We start from the raw sequence: 15,570 nt of genomic DNA, 5'->3' as shown, positions 1-15,570 counted from the left end.
CAAGTTTTACTGCTACTTCTGACCGAGACCATGATACTGGTTTTAAAACACAAACCTTGTGGTCTCCCACCTGTAGTCACAATTTTTGATACAAGTCTGTCCCGATAACTTGTTCCTCACACTCCAAACCTACTGTACTGATCCCTGGCCTGAAAATTTCTTTAGTCCCTTCTCTCCGGAAAAAAACTGGTAGAAGTCATACCACTCCAGCTTCTTGTAGACAACATATGAGGATGAAGATCATTCTTTTTACTCAAGGAATGATACTATATAGTATACAAAATAAGGCGACACTTCTTATGCTCTCTACTTTTTACTACCCACAACACAAAACTGTGCGATTACCTAGAAAATTCGAAGGTTTTGACAATAGATTTGTATCAATAACTGTCATAAAAATATCTGATAGAAGGCATAGAGATTAAAGACTTGATCGAGTTTGCAAGCAACGACTGCACTCCTCCAGCTCCTGTTAGGTTTGGCAGGGGCTGTCGCTTCCCAGGGCCTGTGCTATGGCTTTGAAGAAGAGTGGCCTGGGCCCAAAGCAGGCCGGGGCAGCTCTTGAGCTGATCGAGACCCTCCAGAGCGACGTCTGCTCCCAACGGTGCGTCTCTCATTTCAGACACACCCCCCTCCACCCGCGTTCCCGAGGAGGTGTGGGCGCCTAACTCCTTCGGGGCGGACAGGGGGCCGGAGGGAGGACGGGCCAGGCCCGAGCACCCATTTTGGAGGCCCGGGAGCTCGGCCCTGCAGGCTGCGGATCAGGAGTGTGGGAGGGACGGGCGCATCCGTCGGGGGAGGCGGCCCGAGGGGTCTCCTGTGTCGGGGGCGTGCAGACGGAGGCGGCGGGAGACTCGTGCGCGCCAGGTGTGTCGGCGTGGGGTCCTCTTTTTGTTACGTGTTTAGGGCCGGGGGGCAGAGGCGAAGTCCCCCCGGGACGCGGTCGCACAGGGTCCCCTCCTTCCCCGGCGGGGGGCTGAGGACTTGCGGAGGCCTCCCTGCGGCGGGAAGGCAGGGGCCGAGGGGCGACGGAGGCGTGCGCACCGGGCCGCCAGCTGCCGCCCCTCCGGCCCGAGCGAGGGGCGAGCGGCCGGGTGGGAGGGATGGAGGAGGCCCCCGGCCCGAGGCGGGAGAGGCCCGGAGCCCGGACGGGCGGCGGCCCCGGAGCCCCGAGCGGCGGCGGCGCGGGCCTGGCGAGCCCCGAGCCGGCTCGAGCCCTCGGGGCCGCGCGCGCCCCCACGCCCCGCTCCCCGCGGCCGCCCCCTCCCCGCGGCGCCCTCACCTGCACATGATCCGCCATTTTGCTCCATTCATGCTCCTCGCCGGCCCCCTCCCCCCCGGCGCGCACCTCGGCCGGGGCCGCCGCCGCCGCCGCCGCCGTCGCCGCTGCGCCTGCGCGCTGGGGGCTCGTCGCGCTGCGCCCGCGGCGTATGGCCGCTCGGCTGCGCAGGCCCCGCGCCCGGCGCCGCGGTTGGAGAATGCGCAGCGCCGCTGGGACGGCGTAAGGGCGCGGGCAACGTCAGCGGCCGGCGGCGCGGGGGCGGGGGCGGAGCGCGCCCGGAGCGCCGAGGGGGGCCGGCGAACAAAGCTTTGTTTACATGGGTTTTAAAGGGGCCGCGCGCTCGGGCGGGCAGGAGGGCGGGCGCTGGCGCTGCCGTTGCTCGTTGGCGTGGAGAGGCTTCCTGGAGGGGGACCGGGACCTGTCCCCGCCCAGAACCCGCACCTGGTGGAGTCCTGTCTCCCGAGTGTACTTCCCACTGGCTCTGGCCACCCTCGCTGCCCACCCGCGGCCGCACGACTGCTGCAGCGCCACACGCTCGAGGGACCTTCCGACGCACCCGCTACCGATGGCCCCCCTCAGGATGCTGGCATTCTTTACTTTCCAAAACGCTGCCGCCGGCCCCCGGATTGATGTTAGTGTCTTTCCAGCTTTCCGCTTCAGTGGACAAGGACCATTGCTCTTGTCCCAAATAGTGACTCCTTGTTTTCATGTCTAACCTTTTCTTCTCCATAAACATTCATGGAAATAGCCGCCAAATAGTGGTGGTGATGGAAACATGTAGAAGGCACAGTTCCAATCTTGCCAAATAGGTTGCTACCTTAACCAGTACTCTAGGCTGCCTCCTGAGAGGGGTCAGATGCTGGGAGAGGTGGCCGTGGTGGGGAGAGGTAAAGGGGTTTTAGGACCCCTGGGCTCAGTCGGAGTGGGAAAGCCATCCCTCTGGGTCAGATGAGGTCAGTCCTTCCCTGCTAAGGCCAATTCCCTCTTTCCCACCAGGAATTGCCGTTGTTAGATAATGCCGGTTCCTGTTTTCCATTGGATTCCACTCTGGCTTCTAATCAAGGCCCCCAGGTTAGATTTTCGCTGATTCTGAGAGTATTGGTTGTTTGAAGTTTGCATTGACTGGGGGTTACCATGTGCGATGGAAATGAAATGGTAGTGAATTACACACTTTCTGTTATGAATGGAGTGGACTGGTGCTCAACATTCGTTTCAACCTCCTTCCCCCTCCTAGCGTGTCTTCCTGGTTTGCAGAGGTAGGACACCTAAAAACTACATTACCCAGACTTCCTTGCAGCTGAGGTTTTGTAATCAAAGTCAGCTCTGCTGGTTAGGTTCACTCAAAGCAGATTTTCGAGGCAGAAGCTTTTGACTGTTGTTTCTGCAAGCCCAGACCTGGAGATGTTGTGGTTTTCTTGGTTTTGTCATGTTTGTTGTTTCTAACAACCCTTCAGTGTCCAATCATTAGCTCCCTGAGTGTATGGAGCAGAGACGGTGGGTCAGGGACATCCTGAGTGGCATAGCAGCTGCAGTGGGAGAATCTCGGAGTTACAATTGCAGTGGCAGTCTTCCCATTCCCTACTTGCCTGATTGGGTAGAGGTAACAGCTTCCTGTGAGCCAGGCCGAGATCCACAGCCCAAAAATCCTCCTCCCCACACTTGTGTCTCCTTGTATCTTCCCCTTCTCAGTAAATGGTACCACCATTTACCCAGTTGCTCAAACTAAAAACCTAGGAGTTATCTTGACTCCTCATGTCTCAACAGTCCCCCACATCCAGTCCACCTGCAAGTTCCATTTAATCCAAATCTAATACACACCCAAATCTGGCCACCTCGTTTCATCGCCGCTGCTAACACCCTGGACCAAACCACTGTTGACGCAAATAATCTGTAATTCACCTATAAATCAAAATTGGAGTGAGTTTATTATGACCCAGAGTGAGGATTATAACCCGGGGAGGGCTTAGAAGGCATTCCGGAGAAGCTTGAGTTTCAGTACAGTCTTATATCTTTTTAGAACAAAGAACATACGTTGAACACACCCAGGATACAGTTCCATCAAAATTTCAAAGAGGGGGCCGGCCCAATGGCTGTGGCAGGCGTCCCACATATGAAGTAGAGGAAGATGGGCACGGATGTTAGCTCAGGGCCAGTCTTCCTCAGCAAAAAGAGGAGGATTGGCCGCAGATGTTAGCTCAGGGCTAATCTTCCTAAAAAAAAAAATTTCAAAGAGATATTCAGTTGCAAATTAGCAGGTCAACCTTGATGTCAGGAAAGGGACTAATCCGGATGTTACCAATAGGGCATTACAGATACTGGCATAGGAGGGGAAGTCTGCATTCCTATCTGAAGAGAGTGCATTCTTTACTTTAATGGTTAAGCAGATGGACCATGTGTGTTTCATAGACCTCAAGTCAGGCTTGTTAGTTCAAGCTGAATCAGCTTTGAACTTCAATAGTTACCCCATGTACCTCAATGTGTGACAGTCTCTGGTCACCACCATCACATTTCTCCTGGGCTCTGGAAATAGCTTCCTAACTAGTTTCCTTGCTTCCTGTATTGCCCTTCAATAATCTCTTCTCCATACAAGTGCAGAACATTCTTTTAAAATCATAAATCAGATCACGTATGCCCCCGCTTAAAAACCTTTAAGTGGCCTCCCATTGCATTTATTTATTTATTTATCTGTTTATTTTTTTAAAGATTGGCACCTGAGCTAACAACTATTGCCAATCTTTTTTTTCTTTTTCCTGCTTTTTCTCCCCAAATCTCCCCAGTACGTAGTTGTATATTTTTATTTGTGGGTCCTTCTAGTTGTGGCATGTGGGACGCTGCCTCAGTGTGGCCTGACCAGTGGTGCCATGCCCGAGCCCGGAATCTGAACCAGCGAAACCCTGGGCCGCCAAACCAGTGCGTGAGAACTTAACCACTGGGCCACAGTGCTGGCCCCTCCCACTGCATTTAGAATACACTCCAAATCTTGCTGTGGCCCAAGAGGCCATGTGATCTGACCTCATCTCTACCATGCTTCCCTCTTGCTCACAATGCTCTGGTCATTCTGGCCTTCTTGCACTTCCTCACATCCAAGGTCATCCTGCCTCAGGGCCTTTGCACTTGAAGTAACTTGTGCCTGGAATATTTTTCCCTCAGAGCTTTAAGTGGCTGTTTCCCTGCTGTCATTGACTTCTTCTTCTAATTTTTTTTTTTTTCTGGGGAAGATTAGCCCTGGGCTAACATCTGCTGCCTATCCTCCTCTTTTCGCTAAGACTGGCCCTGAGCTAACATCTGTGTCCATTTCCTCTACTTTATGTGTGGGACGCCTGCCACAGCATGGCTTGACAAGTGGTGCCCTGTCTGCACCTGGGATCCGAACCGACGAACCCTGGGCTGCCGAAGCAGAACGCGTGAACTTAACCGCTGCGCTGCTGGGCTGGCCCCGTCATTGACTTCTTAGTTCTGGCGTTATCTCCTCAGACAGGCTTTTCTTACCACTGTCATACTTATAGCATTGATCACTGTCCAAAACTATTTACTTACATATTTACTCTTTTCATTGTCAGAGTCTCCAACTAAAAGTAACCAGAATAAAACAGGGATTCTGTCTGTCTTGTTTATGCCATGTCCCTACTGCCTCCGCACAGAGTAGATGCTCAACAAATAATTTTTGAGTTAATTAACTTCTTTATATCTCAGTCTCATTCTAGGGTGCACGTGGGGCTCATATGAGAGCATAAAGCATTTGAAGTGTTATGTCAATGTTAAGGAGCATAATTATGATGTTATATTATAAGCCCTTTCTCTCTGAGAGTTTCCAGAACTGGGTTCTCTTTTTACTTGGTACCGGGAGAAGTGATACACTTAATGGAGAATGGATGAGGACTAGGAATGAAACTCAAGAGACTGGTGGTGTCGTCCCTCTCCTACAGTCAGCAACCACTGTACAGGGGCCGGCCGGGATGGGATCTTTTCTGACCCCGCTTGCTGATTTCTTTGTTCAGTCCTTGATCCTTCTCAGGCCCATGCCGGCTCCTAGCCCATTCTATATCTTCTTTCCTGTGGTGTGCCCAGAGCTGCCCTTTGGGTAGCTGCCCCCAACTGTCCATCGTTTGGGGGTTACCTAATCTCCACGCTTGCCCAAGGAATCAGACACAGTCTCTTTTTTTTTGCCCCCCGAGCAATCTCACAAGCCCTTTTATGTTAAGGATGTAGTTGCTAATCCCTGGTGAGAGTGGTAACAAAAAGTTGTAAAGTTCTGGGATCTGTGGTCTCTGGTCTGTATGGTTCCTAACTTCTGCTGAGAGAAACCATTTTAATGGAAAGGATCTTGGTGGCTTCTATTGAGGCACAAGCGGGGTGTGGGGTGTCCCTTCCCTTCCAATAAAAGCAAAGAGAAGGCAAAGGGCACCCCACACCCGACTTGTGCCTCAGCATAAACCACTGAGACTCTCCTTTATGTTTTCTCTTCCCATCATTGGTGCTGGGTAACCCAAGGGCCTGTGAATCTCTACCCCTCTGCTGTGTCTTGGAACTTTGTCTTCTGGGTCCCAGCTCACAGGGTTCACCTGTGGCCAGGCAGAAGGTACTGGGGTTAGTACCTCCACTGCAGGGACCCCACAAGTCCTGCCAGGGAAAGTGGGAGGTGCCTTGAAGGGTGTCGCCCACAGTACACTCCTGCTGCCGTATCTTCTGCAGACAACAGCCGCAGGAGGAGAACTTCTCCTGCTACCACAGGCAAAGGATGGTATGGGGGTGTTTGGAATACTGGGGCCCAGGCCTCCAGGTTTAAACAGCTTTCAAGTAATCTGGTAAGCTCGGGTGCCCCCCTGTGGTTCCAAGTGGAATGTGCCTAGTTTCCCTTAGGGGAAAGGCATCAGAGTGTGGGGGGAACTTCCTTTATTTCAAAGTGAGGTCTGGCCCACCCATCAGCAGTATCAGCATTTCAGGTCCCGCTCCAAACGCACTGTATCAAAATCTGAACTTTGAACAAGATCTGTACATTAAAGTTTGAAAGGCATTGCTCTGGCAGCCCCTTCTCTTTTCATTCTGTAAGGAGATGCTAATGTTGGCCAAAGACCACACAGCTTCCAACATTGCCTCTCCTTAGGAACTAGAGAGATGGGATAGGCTGCATCCCATGTCCATACTCCTAACCATTTCCCAAGGAGTTTTTCCCACACCAGCATCCTTGGTTTTCCCTTTGTCTCTGGATCATCTTGTTCCGATCCAGGCAGCAGGGCTGAGGGCCGTGACTCAGCCTTCTCCTCCCAGGGCTCGTAACATTCATCTTTTAAAGTTGTGTGGGTAAAGCACAGGGCATGTACAGCAGAAAGGCTGATTGATGCACTGCTCTGCTCTCCTTCCCAAGACACCCAAAGCCCGGTGGTGGAGGAAACTGCCCGGTTACATAAGCACCCATTGTGGGGTTACCCCGAGAGTGCTGGTCTGATTCTCTGGTTCCCCCAACATTCTGCACCATGCCTCCATCAGATTCTCTCAGTTCTTCTCTAAACCTTCTGGCTTTAAGTTCCCTATTCTCTGAGGAGCCTAGATTTCCCCAAATCAATGGGTCTTCTCGCATGGAGTCTGGATTCCACTTAGGTGCCAACAACACAAAGACTGTTGAATTGAAGATAAGGAGCCCTGGTACTTCCCCCTTTGCCCCTACCAGCCCTTCAGCCTCAGGGGAGTGGCAGCCAGGTGCATTCATACCTGCCCTTCTTTCTTCCAGAGATAGATGGTGTGGCTGGTGACAATGTGTGCCTGGAAACTCTGATCACTATGAAGCACTTTTGTTTTGGTAACTATGAAACTTTTTTTTCAAATATAAGAGATTGCTATTGAAAAGATAATCTCCAGATGAGACTCAAGTGTCTTTATAATGCTCACAGGGCTGCAAAGGAGGAGAACCCCAAAGGTTTAAATGTGTTCTAGGAGCATAGCATGTTTAGTGTGAGGATGTTCGTGTTTCTAGAATCTCAAGGAGGTGATGTAAGTGTCTGTTGTCGTCAGGGGCAGGGCGTGCTCCTGCCAGCGGAACAGTTGCAGCAGTGTGTGTGAAAGTGGTGAGCTCTGTCTGCTGTGTCCTGTGTGCTGGGCCAGTGTGTGTGGCTCAACTCTTACTGAGCTGAGAGACCTAGGTTCGAGTTTGGTGGCTTTGAATATGTTCCTCAGACCTTTCTGAGCCTCAGTCTCTTCATTTTTAAATTAGGGAGCTGAGCTGGTTGATTTTTAAGTTCTCTTCCAGCTGTGTCATGCTAAGCATCCAGTGTGAGCATGGGGGCCTTTTGCTATTGGTTTTACTGTTGAATTTGGTTACTGGGTCTCTTTGTTCCTGTGGCTCAGCCATTCTTTGTAGGTGACTCCTTAGCCAGCTTCTGACCTGAATTGTTTCTCACTGAGGAGCTGGAATTTGCCTTTTTGTAAATTATCTCTTACTCACTGAAAATGCAGGAAGCTTGAGTGTGAAACTCACTCATCAAACACACACACACACACACACACACACACACAGAGCAAGAAACCACAGGGCCTATCGGCCTGTCGTCATCAAGCAGACTAGAATAGTGCAGAAAACTCTGGGCAGAGAGGAAATGAACTTGAGAGAAGGGGGAACACACGGCAGAGAGGAGAGAAGGAGGGCAGGAGGGGCAGGAGAGAGCTGCGGTGTGGGCCGCGATGGTGAGAGGATGGGAGAGGCGGCCGTGAAGCAGGGCTGCCTGTTCCTCCAGCAGCAACAGACCTTCGGAAAGGTAGGAAGAGCGGGGCTGCGCAGGGCTGGGCCAAGGGGCTGGGGCTGCGGGAAATTCCTGAGGAGGAGGAGAGGAGTGTCCCCCGCATGTTTCAAAACTCTTATGGGATGGCGGGCGTTGGGTCATCCATCAGGTTAGACCCAGAGCTCTGGCTTGGGAGGGCTCTTTGCGTAGCAGCCATGGGCCTGGGCCTGCCGGGCAGGCCCCACACTGTGCCCTGTGCTGACAGCTCTTCCCCTGGGAGGGGGCCTGTCTCTTGCCTCTCTTGCTCTGCGGTAACTTCTTCTCATGGGATGCCCTGGAAGGGAATGGAAGGAGCAGTGGAGGGGACAATTTGGGGTTGTGGTGGAGGTTCCTTCTCCTCTCCTGCCCTGGTGGGGTGCGTCAGCCTGGTGTTAAACTTGAGCTGGAGTCTCCTGGAGCCAGGGCCCCAGCGTGTCCAAACTCCTCTTCCTCCTCAGCCTCTGAATGAGGAAGTCCCCCTTCCCTCAGCTGGCCCGGACCAGCGCTCCTCTCTCCCTTTCTCTCATGGCCCAACCTGTCAAGGGGTGAGGCGGAAGGTTCAGGAAGGTCGACCGAAGCTCCTGGAGACAGGGCCTTCTGTGGGCCCACACACAGAACAAGAGTGAGGGTCTCCAGCTGGGCCCCCCGCTGCCCTCCTCAGCCCTCCGCTGGGCTGCAGGGGCTCAGGCTCTTGGCCTCTCCTCTTCTGTCTCGTGAGTCAGGCTGGCTTCTGTGGGGCCTGGTCAGGCCTCCTCTTCTGCCGTTGGCAAGCTCTGTGCTGTCAGCGCGGCCTCGGGCTGGGTTGCCTGCAGCTGACCTCAGTTATTTCTAATTATTCTGTCTGCCTCCTTGGGTCTCCTGTGATCTTTACCTCTTTCTCCACCCCCGGGTTGCTGCCGCAGTCCCTCTCTCATGGTCCCTGCTCTCCCCTTTGCTCCCCGTGTCCCGATCTCTGGGCGGCTGCCTCTCGGCACCCTGTCTGCCGTACACCTGGGCTCAGAAGTGGCGCCGGTTCGGGGCTGTGCTGTATGGAGGGTCGGGCTGCGCTTTGGCCCGGCTGGAGCTCCAGGAAGGCTCGGAGAAGCTACGCCGGGGAGAGGCCGCCCGGAGGGTGATCCGCCTCAGTGACTGCCTGCGGGTGGCCGAGGCTGGTGGGGAGGCCAGCAGCCCCCGGGACACCAGCGCCTTCTTCCTGGAGACCAAGGAGCGCCTGTACCTGCTGGCAGCCCCTGCTGCAGAGCGTGGCGAATGGATGCAGGCCATCTGCCTCCTGGCCTTCCCTGTGAGTCATCCTCGGGTGCAGAAAGGGCGAGGGGGGGGTGGGGGAGTGGGGGCACTAGATACTTCCTGTGGGCAGGTGTTATAAGAGCCAAGGTCTGGATGCTGGGCGTGGTTCGCTGGTGGGGGGATCCCAATCCAGAATGCAGACAGGGGACGCAGGCTGAGTGTGCCCTGAAAGAAACCCTGGGCCAGAGGTGGGGCTTGGGATTGGTGACAGTGCTGAGAGCGGGGCCTCTTCCTCAGGGCCAGAGGAAGGAGCTGTCGGGGCCAGAGGGGAAGGGCAGCCAGCCCTGCATGGAGGAGAACGAATTGTACAGCAGCGCGACCACAGGTGAGGGGGGCTGCCTGTTCTGCCGGTGTGCTCTCCCCAGGGCGTGGTGGGGACGAGGTGTGGGCCAGCCAGCTGCTGGCCGAGTCTTCCTGCCTTGCGGTTGCCCCCAGCCTTGGCCAGCCGCCTTATCAGCCGCTCTGCATCACTTCCGGGCACGGCCCAAGGTAGGGGAGCCTGGCCTGCCTTGAGTGTCAGTCCTTCACCCTTGGCTCACTCCCTCTTGCCCTGGCCCTGCTGGTGGGAGAGGGTGAGGCTGTGGGGTCCGGGCGAAGGTGCTGCTCCTGAACTCTCCCTTGTTGGGACCTGAGTAATTGTCTGAAAAAAGAGTGGTTTTCTTTCTGTCGATTTAAGGTGTCCTGTGGCAAAGGAGCTTTTTGCTGACAAGGCATCCCCCTCTTGCAATCTGTCTAGCCCTCTGGGTGCGTGCGTGGGTGTGCATGTGTGTGTGTGTGTGTGTGTGTAGCAGGTGGACACAGAGGGACATCTAAGCTCCACCTCTGGTGTGGAGGGCAACAGACAGCATCAGAGTGGGAGGGGAGGCTGTGAGCTGGGAGGCAGGGTCAGCGCACCTGCAGCTGTGACAGGGATTGGGAGGCGTCTGGTTGGGGTGAGAGATGAGATGGAGAAGAAAAGGCTGTGGCTCTGGCAACAGGGGCAGGAAGGATGTGGGCATGGGGTTGGGGTGCATGTGGCTAGGGCATGATGCCTACTAGGGTAGGGGGTGGAGGTACTTGGCATTTTTGGGAGTATAACCCAACACAGAGAAGCTCAGCCTTCAAGATGAAGGCTGCAGGGTCATGGGCACAAGCATGGCATGCAGAATTCTAGAGACTTCTGCACACTCATTTAGAGCAGGGTAGTTGACGCAGGCCAGCCGTTTCCCATTGACTACCTTCTCCTCCTCTCCCCTCTCCACCCCAGTGGCCCCCCGCAAGGAGTTTGCTGTGACCATGAGACCCACAGAAGCAAGCGAGAGGTGCCGGCTTCGGGGATCCTATACTCTCCGTGCTGGGGAGAGTGCCCTGGAGCTGTGGGGCGGCCCTGAGCCCGGCACCCAGCTGTATGACTGGCCCTACAGATTCCTGCGGCGCTTCGGGCGTGACAAAGTGAGCAGGGGCCGCAGTGGGGCAGGTTGAGAGAAAGGAAGAGTTATGAGAGAAAAGAGATTGTCAGGGCAAGGGGGACCCCAAAGGAAGAGAGAATGGGAGGAGGAGGGAAAGCAGCCAGCCAAGGGGATGGAGAGAGGCCCAGGGGAAGGAGAGTGAGAGCATGTGAGAAGGGGAGAGAAACGGAAGTGGAGGTGAGGAAGGAGGAGATGAGAAGAGGTAGAGAGAAGATAGAGGGGTAAAGAGCAGCTGACGTTGTTGAGGACGGACTATGTGCCAAGCTCCGAACTTGAATGGATGGGAGTGAGAATGAAGGGAGAGAAGGGAGATGAGAGAGAACTTTGCTTGTAAGGAAGAAACATGGAGGGAGGGAGGGGAAATGGGTTCCCAGTGGAGGGAAGCTGGAGTTGATAGGTTTGTGGTTGGGAGCTGGCTCCGGGAGAAGCCACCCCGCCCTCTGGCCTGGCCAACATCTCCCTTTCCTCCTCCACACAGGTTACCTTTTCCTTTGAGGCAGGCCGGCGCTGCAGCTCAGGAGAGGGCAACTTTGAGTTCGAAACCCGGCAAGGCAATGAGATCTTCTTGGCCCTGGAAGAGGCCATCTCTGCCCAGAAGAATGCTGCCCCTCCTGGGCTCCAAACGCAGCCAACCACAGTCCCTATGGTGCTGCCCCGACCGGAGAGCCCCTACTCCCGGCCCCATGACTCACTGCCACCACCATCGCCCACCGTCCCACTGCCAGCGCCCCAGCAGCGGGGCCCGGAGGGGGAATACGCAGTGCCCTTCGATGCAGTGGCCCGTAACCTGGGGAAGAGCTTGAGGGGCATCCTGGCGGTTCCTCCCCAGCCCCCCGTCGACCCTCTGTACGACAGCATTGAGGAGCACCCACCCCCGCAACCCGACCACATATATGATGAGCCTGAGGGAGTGGCTGCCCTGTCCCTGTATGACAGCCCGAGGGAGCCCCGGGGTAAGGCCTGGAGGAGGCAGGCCCAAGCTGATGGGGACCCCAGTGGCCTCAAGCATGTCTACCCAGCGGGGCAGGACTTTTCTTCCTCTGGCTGGCCACAGGGAACCGAGTATGACAATGTCATACTTAAGAAAGGCCCAAAGTGATGGTGGGGGGGCACTGAAGAGATGTGGACCTCATCAAATGCCACTGCAGAGGTGGTCCAGTACACACGGGGAGGGAGTTAAAGGCTGGTGAGAGGAGTGGGAGCGGGAAGGCAGGTCTCCCATCTGGTTTCTGCTGGTGACCCCTCCTGCCGCTGCATGCCACGAACCTCCCTTTGCCCCTTCTGGAACCCTAGGCTTGGTTTGCCCTCATGTGGGGTCGAGGAACTGCCCCTCCCAAGCCTGCTGCATGAGTCACCATCCCAAAGCAGGAAGAGTGCCCCAGGAGACCCACCCTCCTCCTGCTCCTTTTCCACTTCCTCTTCTTTCTTTCCTCGGCCAAAAGGGAACCTTGGGCGTTGAGAGCCCAGGACAAAAGGAAGTCAGCAGAGCACCCTGGTTCCCTGGCTCCTGCAGGCCTCCTGCCCCATGACGTCCCCTGAAGGGGACAGCCCTGGCTCCTGGCACCCAGGAGACGGGCTGCAGCTTTCTGCAGGTTTGGGACTTCTCTGTGGCATTAAACATTTCTGAAATATTCTTGTGTGGTGTGAGTGCTGTGGGGGTGGGGATGGACAGCTACAGCCCTGCTGAGGGTGAACACTCCAGCTGACACCGCCTCAGACCACTGACAACGCTGACACCTCCTCTCCCAGCAGCAAGGTCCTATCTGGGCCTAGGCTGGGTCCCAAGCATCTGTCCACAGAGTTGGAGGTCTGTGGAAGTCAGGACACCCCAGGAAAGATGTTCAAGTGTCTCTAACCCTTTGTTAGTGTAGGGTCAACTCCAGAAAAATAGTAGGGCAGCCGTGTGTGTGTGTGTGTGTGTGTGTGTGTGAAATGCTGGACTGGAAGAGAGGAAAGAGTTGGCAGTAACTGAACCTCCAGTGCCCTAGAAATGGGACCAATCCCACTCAGTCCCTTGCCTTCCCTGAGACTTGCCCTCTCTGTACGAGGGAGTTCCACTATGTGGGCTCTGATAATGCTTCCGGCTCTGTAACCCTCCATAGGCCCTTGTGTCTGTTTCCCCCAGGCCAGGCTCTGTGCCCTGTGCTCTCTCCTCTCATCAAAACCTGCTTTCATGGGAAGGTACATCAACACATCTCTGCTATCAGCCAGTTCGGCTGATACTACAGAGTGCTGTTCTCAAGGCTCCAGATGCCCCAGCCAGAAGGGGCTGAGACGAGGGCACCGATGTCTACCACGAGAAGGGGACAGAAGTGCCACCAGAGGTGAATCAGGATGCTGGAGTTCAGAGGAGATAATTGTTCACTGGGGGCCAGAGAAAGGCTTCATACTGAAGGTGGCTTTTAAGGTGGACCTTCAAGGGTGGGGAGGAATTCCTGAAGACTAAGGGGGTGTGAAGAGAACGTCTGGGAGGAAGACAGTGTGTGAGTGGAGGTGTGGGGGAGGGTGTCGTGCTCAGGCAAGAGCTCTGCGTTCAAAGTGGAAGGAACGTGGGGAGCCTTGTTGGGAAGGCAGATTCCAACCATGGTGTGGAGGAATTTGTACCTAATTAGAAGAGAAGGAGCAGCAAGGCTTTTGAGAGGAGAGTCCCTAAGAGCTGAGCATTAGGGCAACAACCCCAACAGCACTGTGGAAAGGGACGGGGAAAGGGCGGGTCAGGGGCCCAGTTGGAAGGGGGTGTTCAGAAGAGACCTTGTAGAGATAGGGCCTGCAGATCTTGGAGTTGTACTGGATGTGGAACAGAGAGAAACAGGGTTTCTAGAGAGACTCAGCTTTGGGGAAGAGGGTGAGCTGAGTTCCTGACGTGTCGAGATGAAGATGGCTTTGCTCTGGCCAGCCAGAGGAGTCCTAAAAGCCGCCGGAAAGGCCCTCTGGAGCTCGCGAGGGAGGGGACGAGGTAAGGCCTATCGATGCGCAATCTGTGCTGTGATGGAGCTTCTATCTTGTACAGTGCCTTTACCCTTATTAACGGAGTTTGAGGCGACGAGGGAGCAGGCTAGAGGGGGTGGGAGGGCTTCTAGGAACACTGCCTCTTTTGTCTGGGCCATAGGGCTGCCCTTGCTGCCACCATCAGTCCCAGCCCCAAAATACACTGGAGGCAGGAAGGCCTAAGGCCTCTGAGGTTTCAATCCTTCCCCTCTCCAGGCGAGGGGTGGCAGCTGGGGGACTCTTAGGCCAAGATGCCACATTTCTGATTTCTGTCAGCAGCGCCTGAGGTGGACGTCCCAGCCCAGCCCAGCAGGGGGCAGTGTTAGGCTGTGGAAAAGGCCACTGGGGGCTTCGCCACTGCCGGGCTTGGGGGCTTGGCCCTGAAGAAGGCAACTGAAATGCTTACAATCCAAAAGAATGGAGGATAATTTGAGGAACGTGCATTTCAGAGCTTGTCCCTTCGGATCCCCAGAAGCCCGCTGGGAGATCTGTGGACCCTAAGCTGAAAATTGCTCCTCTCCTCCCTTCTCTCCTCCCGCTGGAGATCCAGGGACTTCTAAGTTCTTGGTTCTGATGTTAAGTTTGCTGGAAAGTGGAAGTGGTAGATTGGGGCCTTAGGGAAAGGTGGGGTGAGGGCTAGTGGGGAGGGGAAGTGGAACATTTGGGGAAGTGGGGAGGGGTAATGAAAGTCCTTGAGACAGTTGTCGAGGATGCTGACCATGCTATCAGAGTCCCTCAAGAAGACATGACCAGGCGCGTGGGTCATCCTGCACAGAACTGTCAGCCAGTGCCAGCGCAGCCAGCCTCAACCACACCATCACCTGCAACATGTGCATCGTTCCTTGGTTCACATGGTATACCAGCCCCACCAGAGCTGGGGGCCAGGAGGAATGACACAGACCTGTCCCCACCTCGTGGAGCTCACATGCATGTAGATGTTTACTGAATGGATTCACGAAGATGTGAGTCTTGAGATCAAGCTCCTCAAACAGAAACAGAGGCAAAGCTCCCTTTGAAGTGTTTCTATACCACCCTGCCTGTCAAGAGGCAAATTCATAGGTAAGGAAACAGACTGGTCTCAAAGGGGACAGGGCAGTTGTAAGCTCAAGTGACAGTTCCACCAAAAAGGGGTCTTTCGGCTCCAGGGTCTGCTACTTGGCAGCTGTTGACACCACAACATGCTCTGCTGTGACCAGGACACTTAGAACTGCTGTTATTTGCTAATTATTATGGAGAGGTGACATCAAGGCGGGTGAGAGCGACGTTATGATGGTGGCCAGCATGGAGATGTGCGCATAGTTCATATGACTGAGTGGTGCACACGCAGCACACTATTTCATTCTTCCTGCTGCTTCTCTCCTCTCTCTTGCCTCCCTTTGTATTCTCCTTTTCCAGAGCATATGAGTGTGTGTATGTGTGTATGTGTGTGTGTTGGCCTGTGGTCCACCCTTATAAGCTGCTCCCAGGCTTATGGCGGGGTGGCCAGGGCCCCCTGGTGAGTTCCCTCTGTAGAGCGCCAGAATATAATAAGGCCCAGATTGCCTGGCCTCTCTGCTCACTCAGATTCCTCCCTGATGGCTGCACTCAAGCTGTTGCTGCCACCACCTTTCAGCTGTGATGCTAACCAGCCTTCCGCCTCTTGCCTCACGGGCGCTGATTCAATTAGCCAAGGTGCCTACCTCCTGCAAGGGCCATTTATAAAATCAACTGGGCAGCTGGAGGCCTCAGGAAGGGAGGGGCTGGGAAGCAAGGGGGGAGGTCAGTGAGCTGGGAGGGGGAGGTAGAGGAATGGGGGTCTGGGAGGGGTATCTGA

The 15,570-nt window shown here is 55.1% G+C and overlaps 2 protein-coding genes across 10 annotated transcripts in view; one reads left to right on the top strand and one right to left on the bottom strand.

The window, feature by feature from the left end:
• The window catches only part of XPO7 (exportin 7), a 105,411-nt gene extending 103,892 nt beyond the window's left edge, over nucleotides 1–1,519 (bottom strand). For 2 of the 4 annotated variants that reach the window (XM_070606707.1, XM_070606723.1), the window contains exon 1: nucleotides 1,283–1,515. In XM_070606707.1, the coding sequence (XP_070462808.1) occupies nucleotides 1,283–1,300 (18 nt within the window). In that variant the 5' untranslated portion in view covers nucleotides 1,301–1,515. Of the gene's footprint in view, nucleotides 1–1,282 lie in introns of all 4 variants that reach the window. The other 2 variants (XM_070606724.1, XM_070606721.1) reach the window with 2 other exon arrangements.
• DOK2 (docking protein 2) lies at nucleotides 643–12,400 on the top strand. 6 transcript variants are annotated; one of them, XM_070606751.1, is made up of 7 exons: nucleotides 643–867; nucleotides 2,279–2,353; nucleotides 7,011–7,079; nucleotides 9,035–9,316; nucleotides 9,559–9,646; nucleotides 10,568–10,752; nucleotides 11,248–12,400. In XM_070606751.1, the coding sequence occupies exons 4-7, from the start codon at nucleotides 9,287–9,289 to the stop codon at nucleotides 11,866–11,868; spliced, it is 924 nt and encodes a 307-aa protein (XP_070462852.1). In that variant the 5' UTR covers nucleotides 643–867; nucleotides 2,279–2,353; nucleotides 7,011–7,079; nucleotides 9,035–9,286; the 3' UTR covers nucleotides 11,869–12,400. The 6 variants fall into 6 exon arrangements, with proteins under 6 accessions (XP_070462852.1, XP_070462839.1, XP_070462844.1 ...); XM_070606738.1 differs by having other exon boundaries at nucleotides 808–867; nucleotides 7,011–8,031; XM_070606746.1 differs by lacking the exon at nucleotides 643–867 and adding an exon at nucleotides 1,585–1,913.
• The last annotated feature ends 3,170 nt before the right edge of the window (nucleotides 12,401–15,570 follow it).

The sequence above is a fragment of the Equus przewalskii genome, chromosome 2 (assembly GCF_037783145.1).
Source record: "Equus przewalskii isolate Varuska chromosome 2, EquPr2, whole genome shotgun sequence".
NCBI classification, from domain to species: Eukaryota; Metazoa; Chordata; class Mammalia; order Perissodactyla; family Equidae; genus Equus; species Equus przewalskii.
This window is presented reverse-complemented; position numbering and strand designations above follow the sequence as displayed.

Bases quoted from the DNA above. Each gene is read 5' to 3' on its own strand.
- DOK2 (XM_070606725.1), top strand. From the start codon at position 1,599: ATGGGTTTTAAAGGGGCCGCGCGCTCGGGCGGGCAGGAGGGCGGGCGC. The intron at 1,914-2,278 runs GTTAGTGTCTTT...CTTTCCCACCAG, and splicing joins CCGCCGGCCCCCGGATTGAT to GAATTGCCGTTGTTAGATAA. The intron at 10,753-11,247 runs GTGAGCAGGGGC...TCCTCCACACAG, and splicing joins GGCGCTTCGGGCGTGACAAA to GTTACCTTTTCCTTTGAGGC.